General features: G+C 37.9%; 1 protein-coding gene across 6 annotated transcripts in view; it reads left to right on the forward strand.

Moving 5' to 3' along the window:
- ZNF385B (zinc finger protein 385B) overlaps positions 1-19,228 on the forward strand; it is a 153,049-nt gene that overhangs the window by 32,649 nt on the left and 101,172 nt on the right. The window contains exon 1 of one of the 6 annotated variants that reach the window (XM_015635397.3): positions 366-480. The exons of 3 other annotated variants lie outside the window; for them this stretch is intronic. Coding sequence is in view for 1 of the 3 variants with exons in the window: in XM_015635395.3 (XP_015490881.1) it covers positions 4,954-4,978 (25 nt within the window). In the remaining 2 variants the exon portion in view is untranslated. Of the gene's footprint in view, positions 1-365; positions 481-4,578; positions 4,979-19,228 lie in introns of those variants that run through there. 2 more of the 6 variants (XM_033516049.1, XM_015635395.3) reach the window with 2 other exon arrangements.

A 19,228-nucleotide genomic window follows, 5' to 3' on the forward strand; every position in this document is an offset into this window, starting at 1 on the left:
CCGCTGCTCACAGGGGCCTGAGATCCGCCCGGGCCCGCTGAAAGCACGGGCTGAGCACCGCTGCTCTGGGTGCCTGAGATCCGCCCGGGCCCGCTAAGCACCGCTGCTCACAGGGGCCGCCACCGCTGGCCAGCGGACGGCACGAGCTTGGATAAGCGCTAATTAAAGCGGGCTCGCTGTCCCCGTGCTGGCAGCCAGCCATGAGTTAATTAATGTCCGGGGCGCTGGGCACGGCGGGCGATGCTGCGGAGCGGGGCCGGGATGCTGGGCTCCCACGCGATGGCGCTGCAGCCCGGGCCGTGCCGGAGCCGCGCCGTCGGAATGCCGGTGCTGGCAGGGAGAACCGCGGGCTGCTTGCTCCTACCTGGCTGGGGCAGTCCGTGCACCGCTGCCTTGTGCTCCTTCCATGGCTTCTTCGGAGGTGACACCGGTTTTGCGCCACGAATTCTTATTGCTTGCTCCTTGGGGTGGTATCTCCTGGTGAGTCTCCTGGTTGTCTCCTTTGCCCCCATGATAACGTGGGAATGGTAGGTGTGGTTCTAAGGAAGTGTATTAGAAATGCCTGTCCAAGTCCAGATTTCACAGATGTCTAGAAACGTGTAGGGAAGTTTCATTTTTGTTACAGAAAGTGGCCAGATTTAAAACTGGGCAAAGGAGAATCCCTCTTCCCTGGGTCCTGGGCTGTTTCAAAGAGCACATGTGCTTTAGGGCACTCATTGATGCCCTTGTGATCTTCCTGTAGGTTTGGTGGGAGGTGCGATTGGCATGTCAGGATGTAGTGTATTCTGGTACCACCTCTGCCTTTTTCTTCTTGAAATCTCTGACCTTGCAGGACAGTTTTGGAAATGCTGTAGGACCTTATACCATGACTTTTCAAGCAGCAGTGTTATAAGTTACTGTGTTAGCAGTGCAGTACTGAGGAAATAGTCACAGGTTGATTTACTGAGGTATTATAAACACTCGGGTTTGTGATCTGGTTCACAACAATGACAGCCAGGGATTTGTTAATATAGCAAAATAAATACAGAAATGACTAGACTTGTGTTGTGTTTGTGACTTTAATCAGGTCACAAAAAGGGCCTACTAGTGGTAGTGGAAAGAAGATAAAACAGCAGTTTTGGGCATGGGAGAAGAACAAGGGAGTGTGGACAAGGCAGGGCTTCTTCCACTTTTGGCACCGGAGATTGGAGCTTCTTTGTCTCTTTGTGCAGTGCCATATAAATTTGTAAGTCTAGGCAACCTATCAAGTCAACAGAGGCAGGGAGGCTTACAATTAAAGAGCTCAGATTATTCTTGATATGATCTGTAGATTATATAGCTAATTTGCATATTAGTTTTCAAAAAAGACAGAGAGATAGAAAGTGTGAATAGTATCTTAAGACAAAAAATTAAACAGACTATTGATAGACATTGAGAAAGTATATGGAAAATATTCCAGATAGCCTTAAATCTACATTCCGAATTCTGACCTCATGCATGAGAACAAGACTTTTTTTTATTTTTTCTTTTTTTTTTTTTAAATTAAACTGTGAATGAAATTTGCTTGCCAGATGACCAGATCAGTACAGGGTTAAATGACAGCAGAATAAATTTGCAGTGTATTGCTCTGATTTCATTGGAGTTTTTCCTTGTTTTTTGTTAGAAGAAGCCAATCCTAAATACAGGTCTTTGTATGTAGGTTTTAATCTTTACATGGGCCAAGACTGGCTTTCTGACAGGTAGCTGAGTTGCCATGTAAGACTGCTTTGTGCCAGCCTAACAGAGAACAGAGCATTTGCTTACTTTAAACTTCTTGGTCTAGGTTCTCAATTCCTTCTCAATGTTTGTCTTTCATTAATCTAAAAAAGGACAAGGATAATCCAATATTTATTGCAGAAGATCTTTATGAATTATTCTAGCAAGTACTCATAGGAATGCAAAGCAGCAACCAAAATTATCTTGAAAAAGTTTGTGACCGGAGTCCCACTAAATGTATGTATGCATGGGTATAGAATTAGTGCATAAGTCTGTAGAGAGAACTGTGAGCTTACTCTTTTTTTGTGTTGGACCAAAACCTTTTTTAGACCAGTAGAAGGTCAGCACTTGTTCTACTTTCCATGTCTGCTGCCTGAAGCCTGACCTTTTTAGACAGCAGTTTCAAGAAATCTGCTTCTGTGGGGGCACAAAGAAGAGCAACTCCACAGGACTTCCCCTCTCTGTCCCCTTGTGAGAGGGAAGTTGCTCCATGCTTTGTTGTCCTACTCTGGGTAGAATCCATTTTTCTGTTTGTAAAAAACTAGACTTGCTAAAAAGCAAGAAAGAAATAATAACAAGAAGAGTTATGTGCCCGTAATGAGACCTAGCTTAGTGAGCTCTTTAGAAGCTCTTAGTATTTCACTTCTCCCTACAGGGTACATTGACCTTTTTTCTTATTTGATGGTCTCTTGAACAAGATTGCATTTGGTAGATGGTACCATATTCTTTGCATCACTTGAGTCTCTTCCACCATTTACTTAAGACATAATGGTAGGTAACATTTTGCTTATAATATGAAATGTACTTATGATAAGCAATTGCTGTTTTTCCTTCACAGAAACATAGAAGGGATCCAACAGGATTTTAATTAGCTGCTCTGAAATTAAGCAGATTTATTGTATTCATTTAGGTCACTTGGTACTCCTGCCAAAATGTTGATGAGAAGAGTTAATATAAGGCCCTGAACTGACATTAAAGTTTGTTTCTTATTTACCAATAGCTACACACTGTATCTATAATATTCTGTTATTTGAGTAGCTGCACTGTGAGAGTACTGGTAAAACTAATAAAAATATTAAGTAGATGATATGTGCGCTCATGGTTAGTCTTCAGGAAAAAAAAAAGGGAAATTATGTTGTTGAGGTCATTTGTTTTAAAGTAATTGATAAGTTGCATCAGAGCAAAATATTTAAAAATTCCCTAATGGCAAATTAAAAACAATAACTCTTTTGAAGTTGGTAAAGGTTATCAGACCAATTATTCATCTCTAGGCTCCACTTCATTCTCTTTGAGGTGGGGAGCACATGAATGACGTTAGTCAAACAAACAGAGTATGTAACCATTATGGAAAAAAAGTGGTTTATAGGGGGTGGTCCTTCAGGTGGAATGTGGAAGTATTTCAAAACAAAATTGGACAGTACATGTGGCACCCTTTGTCACTACTTTGCATAGATGTATTCTTGTAGTCTTGTATATTCTCTTGTGGCAAAATGCCTTCCTGGACATTTTAACCTCTCTTCAAGGGCAGTTAGGCAGTGGTAAAAAATCAGCATTTCACACATCAGAAAATCAGATGTTCTAGAGTCTAGGACCAAAAATACACCCACCAGCCTTGGTTTCAAGCTGAGAATGGCTGCAGGAGTGGTGACACCACTTCTGCTTCAATTGGGAGCATATCCCTAGTCATTTAACCACTTTGGGCATGGCCTGGAGAGTTTCTTAAATCGGTTGAGTTCAGTTTCTGTAAGAATTTCTTCACTGTCTCACGGAAGGATGTGATCCACAGTTCAGAAGTATAGACAGCTGAGATGAAAAGGGATCTGTAAATTCAGGCATTTTTATTCATGTGCATTTCTAACCATGAGTTCTGTATTAAAGCGACTGGAAAAAAATAAAATAATGAAGTCAGGTTTGTTCATTATTTTTACCTTGTAAAAGAAAATCTGGTATCTTCTCTGCATAGCAATTTTTCTCATCTGGGATCAGATCCTGTCAAAATTTCTCTTACATGACCCAGCAGATAACTGTACAGGTAATATAATGAAAAACTCCCATGTCTTTCCATTTCTTGAAAGCCTAGTTATGATTACATCTTATGCTGTGAATCTCAGTGTGAGTATGCACAGCAACACATGCTCTGTTACCTTTCTGGGGAAAGAAAACCCATTGAAGTACCTGAAAAGACATGTACATTGCAAGAAGTCTGTGTGGGAGTAGGAGTAGCATAAATTTAATAAGCCATGGAGATCTTTCATAGTAAGTAATTTAAAATTACTGTTGGTTTAGAAGGATGAAGACACTGGTCGTGTAATGTCATGCTTTTGGTGTTTTTTGGGGGGGATTTTTTTTGCTTTTTGTTTTGTGGGTTTTTGGTTGTTTTTTCTTTCTAGTTTTTGGTACAAATACTTAATCTGCTAGACTGTACAGGTCTTTGTTGGGTCAGTGTTCTCAATATTTTCACCCAAATATTTATTATTCTTTTTAATAGATATCCTGGGTCTTAATATGTAACAGACTTTGTCTGTTACATAGTTAAAAAAAATACTTATTTCATTTGCATGATTTTTAATTAATCTTATTTAGAAAAGCTGTAAGGAATCATTAATTTTTATTGCAGGATTTTTTCCCCCCCCCCAATAATGAACCTCATCACAATACAGTCTGCTGATTCTCCTCTGTCTTGCATTTGTTGTAGAAAAGACAGAGCTATTTTTAACATTTACACAGTCTAGATAGATGATTCCTCGTTCTGTATGGTTTGGAGCTGAAGCTGGAGAGCCTTTCATAATCATATCCTTTTATTTTTTTATGGTTTGTTTGAATTTGATCTCTGTAGCTGATTCCATGCATTGATAATGAAGGCTTGGGTTGCCTGATTCTCAGCATAAATTCAGGCAGACTTCTACTTTGACAGTGCTCTGTGTTTCGGTAGGCATGAAGATACAGAACTGAAATTGCTTTGCTTTCTTTACAAATGACTCAGAGTGTGCTTGTCCTTCCCTAAAATGTTGCCAGCGTGTGAAGGATTTTCAATGAGCAGTGCAATAAGCCGGCATCTGGGAAGGTTTGAGGCTGCTCTGGTGTTGCAGCGAACTGTCACACAGATGACTGGGGCTGGAGCCAACACTCTGTAGCACCGTAGATCATATTGGTCACATACTGGAAGTTTTGTTTATGTAACTTGGTTGCTGTTTAACCTGCTTAAATACTATTGCCATAATGTGGAGTGGGCTTCCCAGTAGAGGTGAGTCTGTTTTTTTTATTATTAAACTTCCCTGAAATGCTTTGTGCTACGGCAGTAAGAGTGGATGCTTACATGTTTGGCATTATTTCTGTGTGCAGTGCATTTCTGTTTTAGTTATTCCAGTGGAAAGGATAATAAAAACAGCAAGGCATGTAATGCATCTTTTTCTTCTCTTATTTCAGTATTAAAAGTAACTAAATATGTGGCAAGCTCCCTTTCCTTGCTTGCTGTTTGCAGAGGGCATCTTTCCAGTAGGTGACTTCCTATGCATTTTAAATGTTTTTTGAATGTCAGTGATGCTGTGTTATTGTTGTAGAAAGAAGCTTATTAGCAGTGTGAATAAATACCTCTTACCAGAGCTTGCTTTCTGGCTTGTTAAATCTCAAAGCATAGTTACAATGATGCGTGAAACAGAAGAGCTGTCGGATTCTCCAGACAAACTAAAAAAGTAAAGAATGAAATAAATTGTATACTAGATTTGACATATTGCATATGTCTGTCATTGTTAGTATTAAAAGTTATGATCTCTCATGCCCAGGACAGCTTCCAGTAATTCATTTGCATTGACAGCTTTCTTTAAGAAGGGTGTAAAATTACTGTCGCTTCTCCCTAACCAGTTAAATTTGAGATTTAGTGCACCAAGTTTTATTTAAGGGAACAGATAGTGTACTAAAGGTAGCCCATGAAGTTCTAGTAGTAAATCTTTAAGCTTGAAAGTGGTATCGTAAACTAAACAGACTTTGTACTTGTGTGTTTTAAAAAAGGGGGTTTTATTGAGAATTTCATCTATAGTAGAACATAAAAAATTAGTTCAGCTGAGTTACTTATTAAGCACTGCTGTTACATGAATATTTGAGTTGCTGAGGTGAGACCTCCTATGATTATACTTGAGTGTGCTGATAATATTTCTTTTAATAAAACAAGGAAATATATTGAAAAATACTTATTGGATTTTTTTTTTCTTGCTTGCTATAGAAATGTCTGTGCTTACTATGTAAAGACTGCTGTGGGCTTGTTTTTTTTTTTTTCTTCTGAGGAACTAGGACAGCTCATGCTTTTTCCTGCTAAATATATTTATGAGGCAGCTGTTTTATAGCTTTCAGCTCCGAAGTTATAGATAAGTGTGTATTTGTTTGACAGAAGATTCGAGAATTTCCATTTACTGCCAGTACATGTAAAGCTTGGCTAAGCAGACTGCATCAGGAGCACACACCATTTGTATTAGCCAATCTGTCTTTGCAAGTCCCAGGGCCACTATCTTGCTAGAAGCCACTGTGTGCTTTTGAAAGCATGAAATTAGTTTTATACTGAGCACATAGTTTCTCATTTAGCAGTTCTTTTTATGGTAATGGTCAATTTATGGTTCAGTGCCAGAATTTTGGTGTTCTGTCAAAGCTGATAGCTTCTGCTAAGGTGTTCTTTGGAGATAAAGACAAACAAAATCCAAAACAATACCCCCCAACAAAAATGCAGTTTGTGGTGGGTATCCTAGGGAGATGCAAATAGAAGAAAGTTATCCTGAATGACCTAACTCCTGACATTGCTGACAGCATTTTGGAATTATTTTGTCGTCGTATTTCAGAAAGCATTTGTCATTTATGACATAAAATTATTAAATTAATTGTCACCTTTTTATAGTTCATAAGGTTTTTTTTTGCTTGCTCCCCCCCCCCCCCCCCCAAGATATGTAAAATTGCTATCTCTCAATGCTAATTTTCTCTATGTGCTTATTTAATGATTAAGGTTAAAATGCACTTGAAAAATGTATATGAAGCACCCTAAACATTCAAGATGATTTTTAGATAAGAGCTTTAGAATATGTTGCAAGCTTTTCCCTTTCTTCGGGAATCTACAGAAGTTTAAGTTGTTATTAAAACCTTCATAAAACCTTTTTTAATACATATAATTCATAAATTGATGAACCAACTTATTTTTAACCTGTGTCTCATTCTTGGCAGATTTTTGTTGTTTTTCTAACCATGCCAGATTTATGACTCTTCCCTCAGTAGGAGCTATGCTTGATGAAAGGTTAAGGTGTTTTAACATTGTGCACTTTACTTGGGTTGCTCTGTCTAGCCTACATTATTCTCTCTTGTATATAGGCAATTTAAAATTGTATTTGGTTTAATCTAGGTCTTCAAAATTCTGACTTGATCCTGAAATAAGCATTTTTTAATGATACGGTATTTACTTCTTTGCTCAGTTCTGTCTGCAAGCAGCAAAATTTGACAATGCTTTTTTTTTTTTTTTTTTTTTTTTTTTGTGTAAGGTGTGGTTGTGCTCTAGAGCTGGTAATGTTTCTTCTGTTTAGTCCTGAGGGGAGATCCTGTTCCATCTACTGTTACTTCTCCTGGGATAAGAAAAAGCTGGAGATCATAGTTCCCAGAAGTTTAGTTAGGAAGTAAATGTAAGCTGGTGCACAAGTTTTTTTATTATTCCATCATCATGGAGGAAGAGAAGAAGTAGAATCTATGGAGATGACTGCCCTTTGTCACAAGCACTTGGAAAGCACAGCAGTCTCAGTTCAACAGAGCTGCCTTCTCAAAACCATGTCTGGATGCTCCTCTAGTCATGCAAGATATGCTTACTGACAGCTTAAATATAAATTGTTGTCATTTTAGGATCTTTGAATAAATTTGCTTGCTATTCTTCAGTGTGTGTTTAAAGGCTACCAGATAGAAAATACGATGAATGTTTGGAAAATAGTGCGTGACGTGTTGCTACCGTGGCATATAAAATGTTTTATTTCTCTTAAATGCTTGATCTTGAATGCCTTTCTTTGTCCTTGTATTTTTTTTGGTAATTCTTTATATCATTATGAATATAAGCTTGCCAAATTTCAATCTGGCTGGTTCTTTGTTCCAAGATGGTTTCTGCAAGATCCTTTTACCCTTAAAGATGTTGGACCTTCTTCCAAGTGTTATTGCTGCATGTTTCCCCCCCTGCCATTTCATATCGGTAGTTCAAGTGAGAGGCAAGTTTTGATTTGTTTGTTGTGTTGGATAAAACACTTGGTGTGCAGCTCTATTGCTTCTGTTTCCATTCTCTAGCCATTTCTGTATCAGATTGCCAGTTATCACATGGCACTGTAATTTTAATTTCTTCTCCTTTGGAAGAGGTCAGTGTTAAAGTGTGGTGATCTTTTGCACTTTGGGAGTGTTCAAGGGGTAGCAGCATCTCTACTGCCAAGATTACTTTACAGGGAGATTCTGAAGCTAAAAGGAAAGCAAAAGGAAAATAAAAGCTAAGCTAAAAGGAAAAGAAATTATTGGGGAAGTGGTATGTTGTGAGCAATTCCATGTTAGTCACTTGACTCTGGAATCCAAGTCTAGCTAAGCTCTTTGTGGAAATTTTGAAATTTGCTTTTTTTTAAGTGAAGGTCACTGATGAATCCTGCCAGAGGAGCTGAGTGCACTGAGAACTGTGGTTGTAAAGCTGAAGCTTTACTACTGAAGCTCAAGCTTATGTATTTCTTCCTGTCTGTAGGTTAAAGAGCCAGAGATGTTCTGGAGGTCTCACCCAGAATGTTCAGCCAAGAAATTGTCACTTTTTTTTTTTAAATATGTTTTCTGTTCTGCTGGACTTTGAGCAGTACTCATAACATGACTCTGAAGGGAAAATGAACTAAGTAACTTCCCTCTTTCACATATGCTTTTTTGTTCCTGTAAGGATGTTTTTAAATTTTTTTTTTAGTTGGAAGTGAGGAAAGCAGGGTATGTTTTGATCTCCAGAGGTGTAAGGAGAGTGCTTTTGTATTGATACCAGCAGTCAGGGCAGATGAAAGGCTAAATTCCTCAGCCTTGGATAGGTTCAAGACCTACACTGAAGTGTTTGTGTCTCTGACTGAACAGTGCAGATCTTGGGAGGAGATGAGGGAGTCTTTTTAATACTCTGAACTGAGGAATACAGCTTCCTTGAGGATTGAGGTTTTAAAATTCATCCAGTGTGTTACAGGAGCTACTTGAGAGAAAGGATATGACTGTGAAAGCTCAGTGGACAAAATTTTCCCTTTAAGCAACTTGTGAAACTGTCAGACTCTGGGCAAGGATTTATGTTCTGATGCATTTGGTAATACCACTTGTTAGTGTATGGGTTGTTCTGGATGATGTAGGAGATCATCATGTTCAGATCATCTCTGTTCAGGTGATGAAAGGATGCTTTCATGTCAAGGGACTTCTGAGGTTACTGTGGTGTGTTCAGTTTTGGATTTTTTTGTTTGGTTTTGCTAGCTGTTCATATTGATATTGTTTGTTTTTACTGAGCTAGAGAAGACACAACAGGTCTCTGGTGTGAGTTTCCCTTTTGCTTGCTTCAAGCATTCTGTGCTGGCAGAAGTCACAGTGCCTGAGTTTGTAACTTCCACCTGGGGGTCTCCATTTTCTTCAGGGTATTTCAAAGTAAGGGTGGAAAGATGAAGGTGGGGTAAGAAATCCATATAGGAAGCCTTTAAAAGTGTCTGTTTTTCTGCTCAAGCTGAATTCAAAATTTTCACACGTGTGCATCTCCTCTGGCTCAGAATGTTTGCAATGTTGACATCCTGAAATGTTTTGTGATTGAGCATTTAAATATGAGCAGAAATTGAGGTGCTTTTTTTGTTAGGTGATCAAGGAGGATTCATAGGCTTTAGAGTGGCACATATGGATAATGAGACACAAGAAAAAACAGACTAGTTGGGAAGGACTGAAGATTATTGTTAGGAAATGCAATTCATGTATTGTGGCCAGCTTTGTCAGTGGTACCATTTGAGCCTGATGCATCTCTAGTAAGAATCCGAATAGTAGAAATTGATCTATTAAGTAATCATTGTAGTAGGCTCTTTTTAAGGAGGCATGAACAGCACTTAGCTCCTGTGTACCCAGGTTACTTCTGAAAATAAGATCGAAGCTTTTCAGTCACTTTGGCTGCTGAATTAAGGTGTAGCCTTTGAGAAAAGCCAAAGCTGGAACACCAGGAGTGTATTGACTGGGGCATAAGTCTTTATGAAGACATCCCCAGGTTTGGGGTATTTTAAACGTGGTTATAAAGAATGGAACAATGGTGTAGTTCCAGATTTATTCTTGATATCTGTTGACAGAAACAAGGAAAAATCTGGCAGAAACAAGTTAAAATATTGCTTAAAAAATAAAATATTTTATCAGTTGTAAATGCTTATTCATTTTAAGAATTCATCCTAACAAGTGTTTCTCCTTCAAGGGAAAATTGGCTTTTTTTCTTTCAATCTTCCTCAAAACAAACAAGTCTACTTTGTTTCAGAGATTTTCAGATTACTTTTGCAGAAAAAATATTTGAGTTTATATTGTTCTGTTAAGTGTATATTAGACTTCTACTCTGGTTATTAGTTATTCCACAGTATCTATGCTTAGTGTGCTTATTTTTTTGCTTAAATTCTTGATAGGTGATAGAATGCCAGGTGCATACTTTGCCTTAGACTAAATTCAGTTGTTTTATGTATTTTTACAGTTTTGCTTCAAAAATACTTGTTATGGTTATCCAGACTTGAAATCAGTGGATGAATTGGGCAGATAAAGCTATCTGTATTTTAAAAGTATTTCTGCTTTTTACTGCTTTCCTCATTTGAAAGCTTGGTGTTGCTTTGATATATAGCACGCTTCCCTGACTGCTTCAAGTAATCCCTTTGCAAGATTGATGCAATGCATCAAAGCTGTTTTAACTGCTTTAAATAACTAAGATAAGAATCCTAAACTCAGGAGTTGTCATTCATTAATTGAATATCTGCAGAGTGGAGAGCAGGGCTGTGGAGTTTCTGCTGGTTGCAGATTAGCAGTCTGTTCTGCTGCTGGGAGTCTCACCCATCCCATGATCATCCCTAAGGCAGGATGTTCTCAGAGCCGACAGCTGTGCTCTGTGCACAGGGGAGCTGCTGTGGCTCCTCGCAGAGCATCTGCCTTGCCTCTTCAACACTGACCCCTCTGTGGCAAAAGCAAACTGCTGGGAGAGCATCAGGAGTCGAGAAATACATGGGCACCTCATCCAGTTTCAGACAGGGAGCATGCATGGAGTCTGGAAGAAAAATAGCAGTTTTTAATTCTGTTTTCAGTGGTCAAATACATGTAGCTAGAAATGATGTATCTGTCAAAGTAGCAGCTTTTAGTAGCAGCTGAATGATGATGAACGGCAAGAAACTGCTATCCTACTGTGCTCCTGGCCTAAAACTGAAATCTCTTTACTCAGTATGTTATTTTCTAGGCCATCTATTGCATGAACATGTTGTTTACTGCCTACTTTTAATAGAGTTCTTGGGCCAGGAGAAATTGTTATGCAAAGTCAAAGTTTTGGGAGTTGCAGAGTTGTTTGTTAGTTGGTAGAACAACAGCCAGTAACAGTGCAGATGCACAGAGAGGAGGAGCCTTTGAGGACCCATAATCACTTAAAACTTTTTTTTCCCCCTTTTTTCTATTCCCTTTGATGTTGTTGTTGAATGCTAGTGGAACACGATGTGTTGCTGTGGTGTGGAGCAATCAGCTGCCAGCGCAAAGCGAAGTCTGAAGGGACATCTACCAATTAACTGAAAATAATGAGGAAATTATTATTGTTACACTAATCAAAGTTAACTTGTTACCAAGAAATTTGAAAGTCAACACATTTGTAAGCCATGTATGGTCTAGTATGACAGTACTGGTATAAACAAAGTCAGAATCAGTGCATCCATTGGGGCTCATAGACTCTGAGGACCAAAGGAATCACCAAGCCTTATCTATTGTAGAGTACTGGACAAAACAATCTCTAGCATTGATTCCTTTAGGGGAAGAAATTGCTTTCCCAAATATGCCAGTGTTTGCTGTTAAGTCAAATAAATCTGCAATTGAACTAGAACACATTATTTAGAGACACATTCAAGTTCATTTTAAGTACTTCAGGATGTGATGAATTTACTTGTTATGCTGCTGAACTTTTTAAATAAACCTTTATCTTTACAGTTAAGAAGTGCATCTTACTGCCAATTTGAATTTTCTAATTATGTGCTAGGAGGTCCCTCTTCCTCTCTACTATTAAAGAACCTCCATGATTAGATACATTCTCCTTATAAAATGGCAAGGAATCTTGATTTCAAGCCTGACACTGTATTAAGGATGCAATTACGAGCAGAGACTGTATAATGTTGGAAAAGGTTATGTATTACTTTTTTAATAACATGATTTTGCATCAGTGGCCTCAGTGACTCACTGATAAATCAGAAGGATAACTTTGCTTCCACAGTCGTGGACTGTTGGGTGTTTAAAGTCTGCACAACATGCAATTTGGAGCAAATACTCTTTCAAGCAGGAGTGTGTTCATAAAGCTCTCCTTCTTTGCATCAAGTTAGAACCATCATACTGATACTTCTCAAGATTTTCTGGATCTCTGCTGTCTTTTCCTCTCCTATAGTTATTTTCAGCTGGCAGAATCAATCTTTTCTCTGGGAAGAGTGATTTTTCAGGTCAAATTCCTTGGTTATGGTATGGACTGCTTGTTCTGCTCCTTTGCAGAGGCTGGTCTCTGTTTCTGATGCTGTATTTTAAATACTGAAAGGCAACTATGGAGCAACTGTGTCCACTTCTTGGTACCATCTGGGATGTACAGAAGTGAGCTTCTGTCACTCAAAGTTATTTTACTGATTTGAAAAGAAAAAATGCATAATACTTTAGCTTACTATTGTTGTAGGGTTTGTACTGGCATAGCTTTATCTGACTTCTGTATGTGATGTGTGCTTATCGTGTTGCCTAATTTTCTTGGTAGTAGTTTCAAAAGCTTTCATTGATCTAAACCACACCTTCAGTGAAGACAGAAAGTGGAGAATGGAGAATCTAATCAGCTGTAAAGACACTGTGTATATGATTTACCTGACAGATGTTTCCTTACAGTTTCACCTAGGTTTTGGGACAAGAATATCTGTAATCCATCAGTGCAAATAATTTTGTTGAGTTTTTATCCTTTTTTACATACATTAGTACTGATGGTCATGCTCATTAGCCGTTGTCTTTTTCATTTCATTGTATTAGCGACAATATCATCCAGAGTTATATTCAGACTGTTATCCTTGGAATGTCTTTACCTCCTTTGGAGCATGTCCCCAGCAGCTACATCCATCTATCCACAAAGACGACTTTCTGTACTTTGTGGGAAGAGTGGGGAGCACAGCGTAAGCATACTAATTTATTTGGACAACCAATTCCTTCCTGTTTTACCCTTTTACCTAAGGTTAAATTCTTACAGTTGGGATGCACAGAACTGTCTTGACAAGAGGTACTGTTAACAGGCTTGCTCCTAAGCCTGTGACTATAATACTAATACTAATCTTTCTAATACTTTGCAAGCTGGTGTTCAGTATTTATGAATCCAGAGCGTGTGCTGCCAGAATATGGCTTTTTTTTTTTCCCCTTGATACTTAACTTTCTCCCAGAGAAGTGGGAATGAAAAGGCTCTATGAATTTGAGTATTGCTTGGAATTTATTTCTGCAGTTTGCTTGAAACTTGACCTTTCTCTAAACTTTTCTCGCTTCTGTGTCAGGGCATGTGTACCTGTTTTCAAGATTTTTGAGAGTGCTGTTTGTAAGTAAATCTAAAAATAACATGGCTTGAATTAAAGAAGAACATCATTTTCTAGCAGTATCTAAAATAAAAATGCTTAAACTAAAACAGAAGTAGAATTCTCTTTTGCACATCACTGAATTTCTGGGAAGGTTGGTCACTCCTGAACTGCCTGCTTTCTCTCCTGTTGCGTAAGCCTTCCTTCTACTTTCCCCTTCTCAAGTCAAGGAGTTACCTCACGTTAGTTACTTATTTTTTCTGAAACATTGTCTTACACTCTTTTAGTTAAAATTTTATGTAATCACATGGTAGTATTTTCTCCCCTTATCAGATTTTTTTCTGTATCAGGCTTTGTATTTGATTTTTCTCTACAGTGAAGTAAAAATGTGGTGTGCTTACATTCCTTTAGCTGCAAAATTAACCAAAGTCTAGCTTCCAAGATTTGATTTTTTTTCCTTTGGCAAACATCTATTATTTTTAATGGACCTTTTTAATTGATGTTGCTAGTAACTGCTGAGGAAAAAAAGCCTTTTTTTTTTTGCATTTATAGAAAGATGAAAATATTTTCCTTCCAAGTTTTTTCAAACTTGGCGAGCTTGGATTAGTTCCTCTAAAATGACATCACGTGGAAGTGTTTTACACCTTTCATCATCTCTCAGTGGCATGTACATCTGAGGATTCTGATCTTTGGCTTAAACTACTGTTAAGTTTTCATTATAAATGTGCCACCTACTGGAGCAAAAAGCCCATCAGCAAATATTTATTAATGTTATCTTCTCCCAGACACATTTGCATAGTAATTTCTTGCTAGATTCCTGTGCTTGTGGTTGTCAAATCTACACTGCTTTTTGTCAGCCTCACCATAGGGTATGAAAATAGTAATAAGAATTGGAGGGGATGTGGAGCATGAAGGTTTAATAACATGCCTTGGAAAAAAAAAAAAAAAGAATTGATATGCTGAATTATTATGAAAAATACCTGCCTGAGATTAATGTCCAGTAAGGGAATCTTAAATTCATAGGTACTCCAAAGTCTTGACTTCATGATGGAAAAAGAAAAATCACTTAATTCAATAATTAAGTTCATATTCATATTCAATATTAAGTTCAATATAGCCTTGTAGCAAAAAGAAATTTTAAACAAGATTTTAGATTACACAGTTGTTTTTTGTAGTTATTGTTTTTTAAAAAAAAATCTTTGGTCTTGTCTTGGCATAGGATTACTCCTGGTCATCTTTACAAATGAGAGCCATTTTTCTTGGAGCTTGTTGTCTTCTATGCAACCATAATGAAAGGAATGTTTATTTGTATTTCATATATGTCTTAAGAGCTACAGTTCTATTGTGCTATACTTGTACAGAATTATGGAAAGGACTTATTCCCAACATTTTGAAATCTGCCTTTGAACCATAAGGCATTAATACAGTAGTGAAAATGAGAAGAGTAGAGTGATCTAAGAAAAATTGCTCTGCTACACTCAAATTATTTTCTTGATGCTTTTCATGAAAGTGAGTGCTTGTTTGGCAACACTTGATTGTATCACAGTAGAAAAATGTCTAATATATAAACAAAACAAGAAGAGGAGCTTCCTGAACATTAATTTGTTTTGCCACATATTAAATTTATTTTTCCTGTAGGACAGTCTTTGACTCTAGACAGGGTTGTCCTTTTTTGTAATTGGGCTGAACATGATGTAGCTGATACATTACTAAGGTGGCTATAAAATTTTGGTGGTTTTCCTTACACAAGTTGCTGTTTTCTTTCCATGCCTTGCGAATAAAGGTCAGCCATGAGGGCATTTGCTTTGGAAAAGAAAGAATGAGTCAAGGAACCACTCTGAGAAAATGAATGTGCAGTCTAACAGTCTGTGAAGGAGGAGATTGGGAGCTAGGAGCTTGCTCATCTCTTCCCGTCCCAAGTTGTGGTGCACATTGCAAACCCACAGGTTTCCAGGTCCTCAATATCAAATACAGAGAGTTCAGACTATGCTTGCTGAATCTTAAACTTCCATTATACTTCAATAAAAATATAATTTACTTAAATTAAGAGTTTTCAACGCAGATTTGTAATGATCAGAGTCAGTGTCCTTGTACACTCCCTGTTCCTTCTTTTCATCTATCTAATGCTGTTAAACTGTGTTTTTCTCTGGACGTATTGAGATGGTGTTACATATTTATTTGGTCCACATACCATAGATAAATGAAATGCAAGTATCTGTGATAAACTGTCAAGGATGTTGGAGTGACTGCTGATAGGGCTCTGTGGCACACTGGGATGGCACAGTTAATTGGCAGGAGGTAGTAGCACAATATTTTCTTCAGGTTTTGAACCTGTTTTTCTGCATTTAAGAGAGAAATTTAATTTTTTGGTCATAGATATTTGTTGCCTAAATTCCCTTTTCAGTTCTTTATTTGATAATTGAATGATTAATTTAATATTTCTGTGTAAAGGAAACTTAGGTTTAATGTCCTGCTTATGAAAAATATAAATCACTTCTTTTTCTTTGGTAAGTGATGATCATAATGTGTCTTTTGCAGTTGTGTGCACCAGGCCAGGGTACATGTCTGGCTTCACTCCAGGCAGTGAACACTTGGGAGTGTGCTGGGGCAGTGCTTCAGGAAGCATGCTACTTGCAGGAACAGTGCTCACATTTCCATTGGCTGGAAAAGTAGGAACATCAGCTGGAGTCGTTAATGTTGTTGTCTTTAAGGGTGCCTGTAGCTGATCTGCCTGCTTTCCCAGAATAGGACACTGAAGCCAGTAAATAAGGCAATAAAATATTTCACACCTAATAAATTTCGTAAACCAAAGGCAAATCTAAGCAGTTCTAGGAAGAACACAGTTGCTCCAAATGTTGAGACTGAGGTAGTATAGAAAAGACAAGGATAAGAAAAAGCCCTGCTATTTTTATAGGAGGAGGTAAAGATTGTATCTCAGGAGAATTCTGAAATGCTTTTAAATACTTCAATAATGAAAAAACCAGAAAAGGGAAGTAAATCCTGAGCAATGTCTGAGAGTAAAAACATTCAAAGTACATAAATGTCACTCAACAAAATAAGTGGCTACAAGAACAATCCCAAGGAGGTATTCAAAATTAGTAGAATAAAGCATTACAGAGAAGAAATGTTAAAAAAAATAAAAAAATCAAGTTCTGCATGCATTTTTATGGGCATGATTTGATTTTTTTGTCAGAAATTATTTGGCTATTAGTCTTTTGTCTAATCATCTGTCTTTAATTTTATCATTTTTACAGGGAGATATATATATATATATACACACACTTTGACATGGTATATGGACATGTAGCATTAAAAAAACCTAAATATAATTCCAGAGTACAAAACCAAGGTGGGCAGATAAGTGATACACTAGACATCTCAGGAGTGATAAATTATTTCAAGGAGTTACAATTGGAGTTGTGGATATTCAAGAAAACAGCATAAATTATTTGGTTCTTATTTCAATTTATATCCTGTTATGTCCAAGCAGAGGAAGTTTGAAATTTTGCTTTGGAATATGCAAAATTCAGATTGACAGTCTAGCAGGAGTGGAAGAGACAGGCTAGCTGAAATCACTGAGAGAGATATGCAATATGTGGATATCTTTCATAAAATAATGTGGCATTTTACTTTCAGCTGTTTAAAATATGAAAATTTTTGTAACATTAGCATAAACTACTAAAATCCCCAGCTTTTTGGAGGAACATCTGGAAGTGTTTTGAAAGTCAAAGGCCCAAACCTGTGATTCCTGTAAATAATGATGCTTTTGTAGGGTAATTTCTAGGGTAACCTCAAAATAAGCAGGTTTGCTTGCCAGTTGTATGTTGTAGCCTTAAATAAAACTATTATTTTATTTCTCTTCCAACCAAGAAAAATTATTTCATAACTACTTTTCAGTTGTTCATATGTAAGCTAAACAAGTGCACATAAAATTGTCTATCCATGATATGGTATGCTTCTTATCACTGGCATATCAGTGCCATTAGAATTGCTTAGAGATATTTTGAGAATTTTTTACTTGCAGTTCTTCTGTCCTGTGTACAGGAGGAAATAGCAAGGAAGGTTTGAAGAAGTGAAAACATAAAGGTATAGGATGTATTTTAGTGTGGTAGGGGGCTTTAGGTGTAAAAAATTTGGGTGTGTCTGTGTCTCGTGCTTGTGACATTGTGGTGGGGCTTTGGATGTTTGGGGTTTTTTTCAGCCTCATTAATGATCCTTATGGACCTTGGCAAGCTTTAAAATTACTTCCACTTTTGTCAGCTGAGAATGACTTGGCTATTGTCAGCACCTTGGAGAAGTTTCAGACTCATATGCTGTCAGAAAAACTCCTTTGTTCACTTCTTGTGAATGAAGATGGCTTCAGCTGGGCTACTGGAAATTTCTGACCGATGTTGTGGCACCTTTTTCTGCTGAAGGATGACTAGGATGGTCCTTAGCTGCATTTGTAAAAAAGTGACAGCCTTCCTTGTTTAGTATGTTAGATAAAGGCTGTTCTGCATCTATTCAAGTGCAACAGATTGCAAAGCTTCTCTGCACAGGTGAAATGACCTGTGCCTAGATGATAACCCTGGTTTTTCCATGCTGCCAAACGAAACCTGTATATCCACTCCTGTGTGTTGAATTTTTTGTCTGCATCATTTGTTTTGAATAGGTATTTTAACATTCTGCATGGTTCCCGAACACAAACTTCTTTTTTTTTTTTTTTTTCCTTCTGTCTTTTCCAAATATAGCATTTAAGCACCAAATTGCTGAAAACAGAAGCTAGCTAGGCCAATTTGCATCCATGGCAGGTGTAGCTGTCTAGTTCTCAAATGTTTTCTCTGCTGTGTCATTAAGCTTAGCCCATCAGTGCCTGTTTCAGGGTGTGCACATGATAAGCAGGCACACTGTGCTGGCATTGCTGGTACTTTAGTCCCTTTTTAGGCAGTACCACCGTTCTGACTTTATTAAGGGGAAGCTGCTCCAGTTTGCAGAGCTTGTTTGTATTTTTGGCATTAAAAGTTTTATGATGGGGTGGCCATCAGACAGAAATTTCCCATGTTGGGGTGGCATAAGGTATGATCTGCTTGTGAGAAAATCAGTTGATGCTCGCTTTTAGTGGCAGAAGGATTGACAAGGGGGGTACAGGGACTGCATTGCAAAGAACTTAAAAGCTCAACATCTAAACACGAGCCATGCTAGGGCTTGTCATTGTCTGGTGATGAGAGCTCTCCCATCACTAGTTCATGCAGCCAGTTTTGGTGTGTTCAGAGTGCAGGCCTTCCTTCAGGCTGTGCAGTAGGGCTGCTCAAGAGGGGTCATCATTGGCTGCAGGCCAAGAGAGGTAATTTCTGCACTTCTGTTTAATGAGTTAACATCAACCCTAATGTAGATTTTCATTCTGGCCTAGATGGTTGGTCATAATTATAATATCCAGATGCTGTCTTCCATTATTTGAGCATTATTTTCCCATTCTCCTCAGCAATCTGTGCATTAGCCAGGCTTGATTGAGGTGTTACATACACTAGGCACGGCCTTACAGTGGTGTGGTCCCACCAGATGCACAAAGTGGTGCTGTGGTCAAAACCAGAACACTGACAGCTTGTAAAGCAAACCAGAAATTGCACTGAAACCAGGGTAAATATTTGACTAAAAATGAACCAGTATGTAAGACTGTGCTGTACAGACTTATTAGCCATATCTGAAAAGAACACCAAAGGACAATCCTATTGATTTTGTTCTTA

The sequence above is a fragment of the Parus major genome, chromosome 7, assembly GCF_001522545.3.
Source record: "Parus major isolate Abel chromosome 7, Parus_major1.1, whole genome shotgun sequence".
Lineage (NCBI taxonomy): Eukaryota > Metazoa > Chordata > Aves > Passeriformes > Paridae > Parus > Parus major.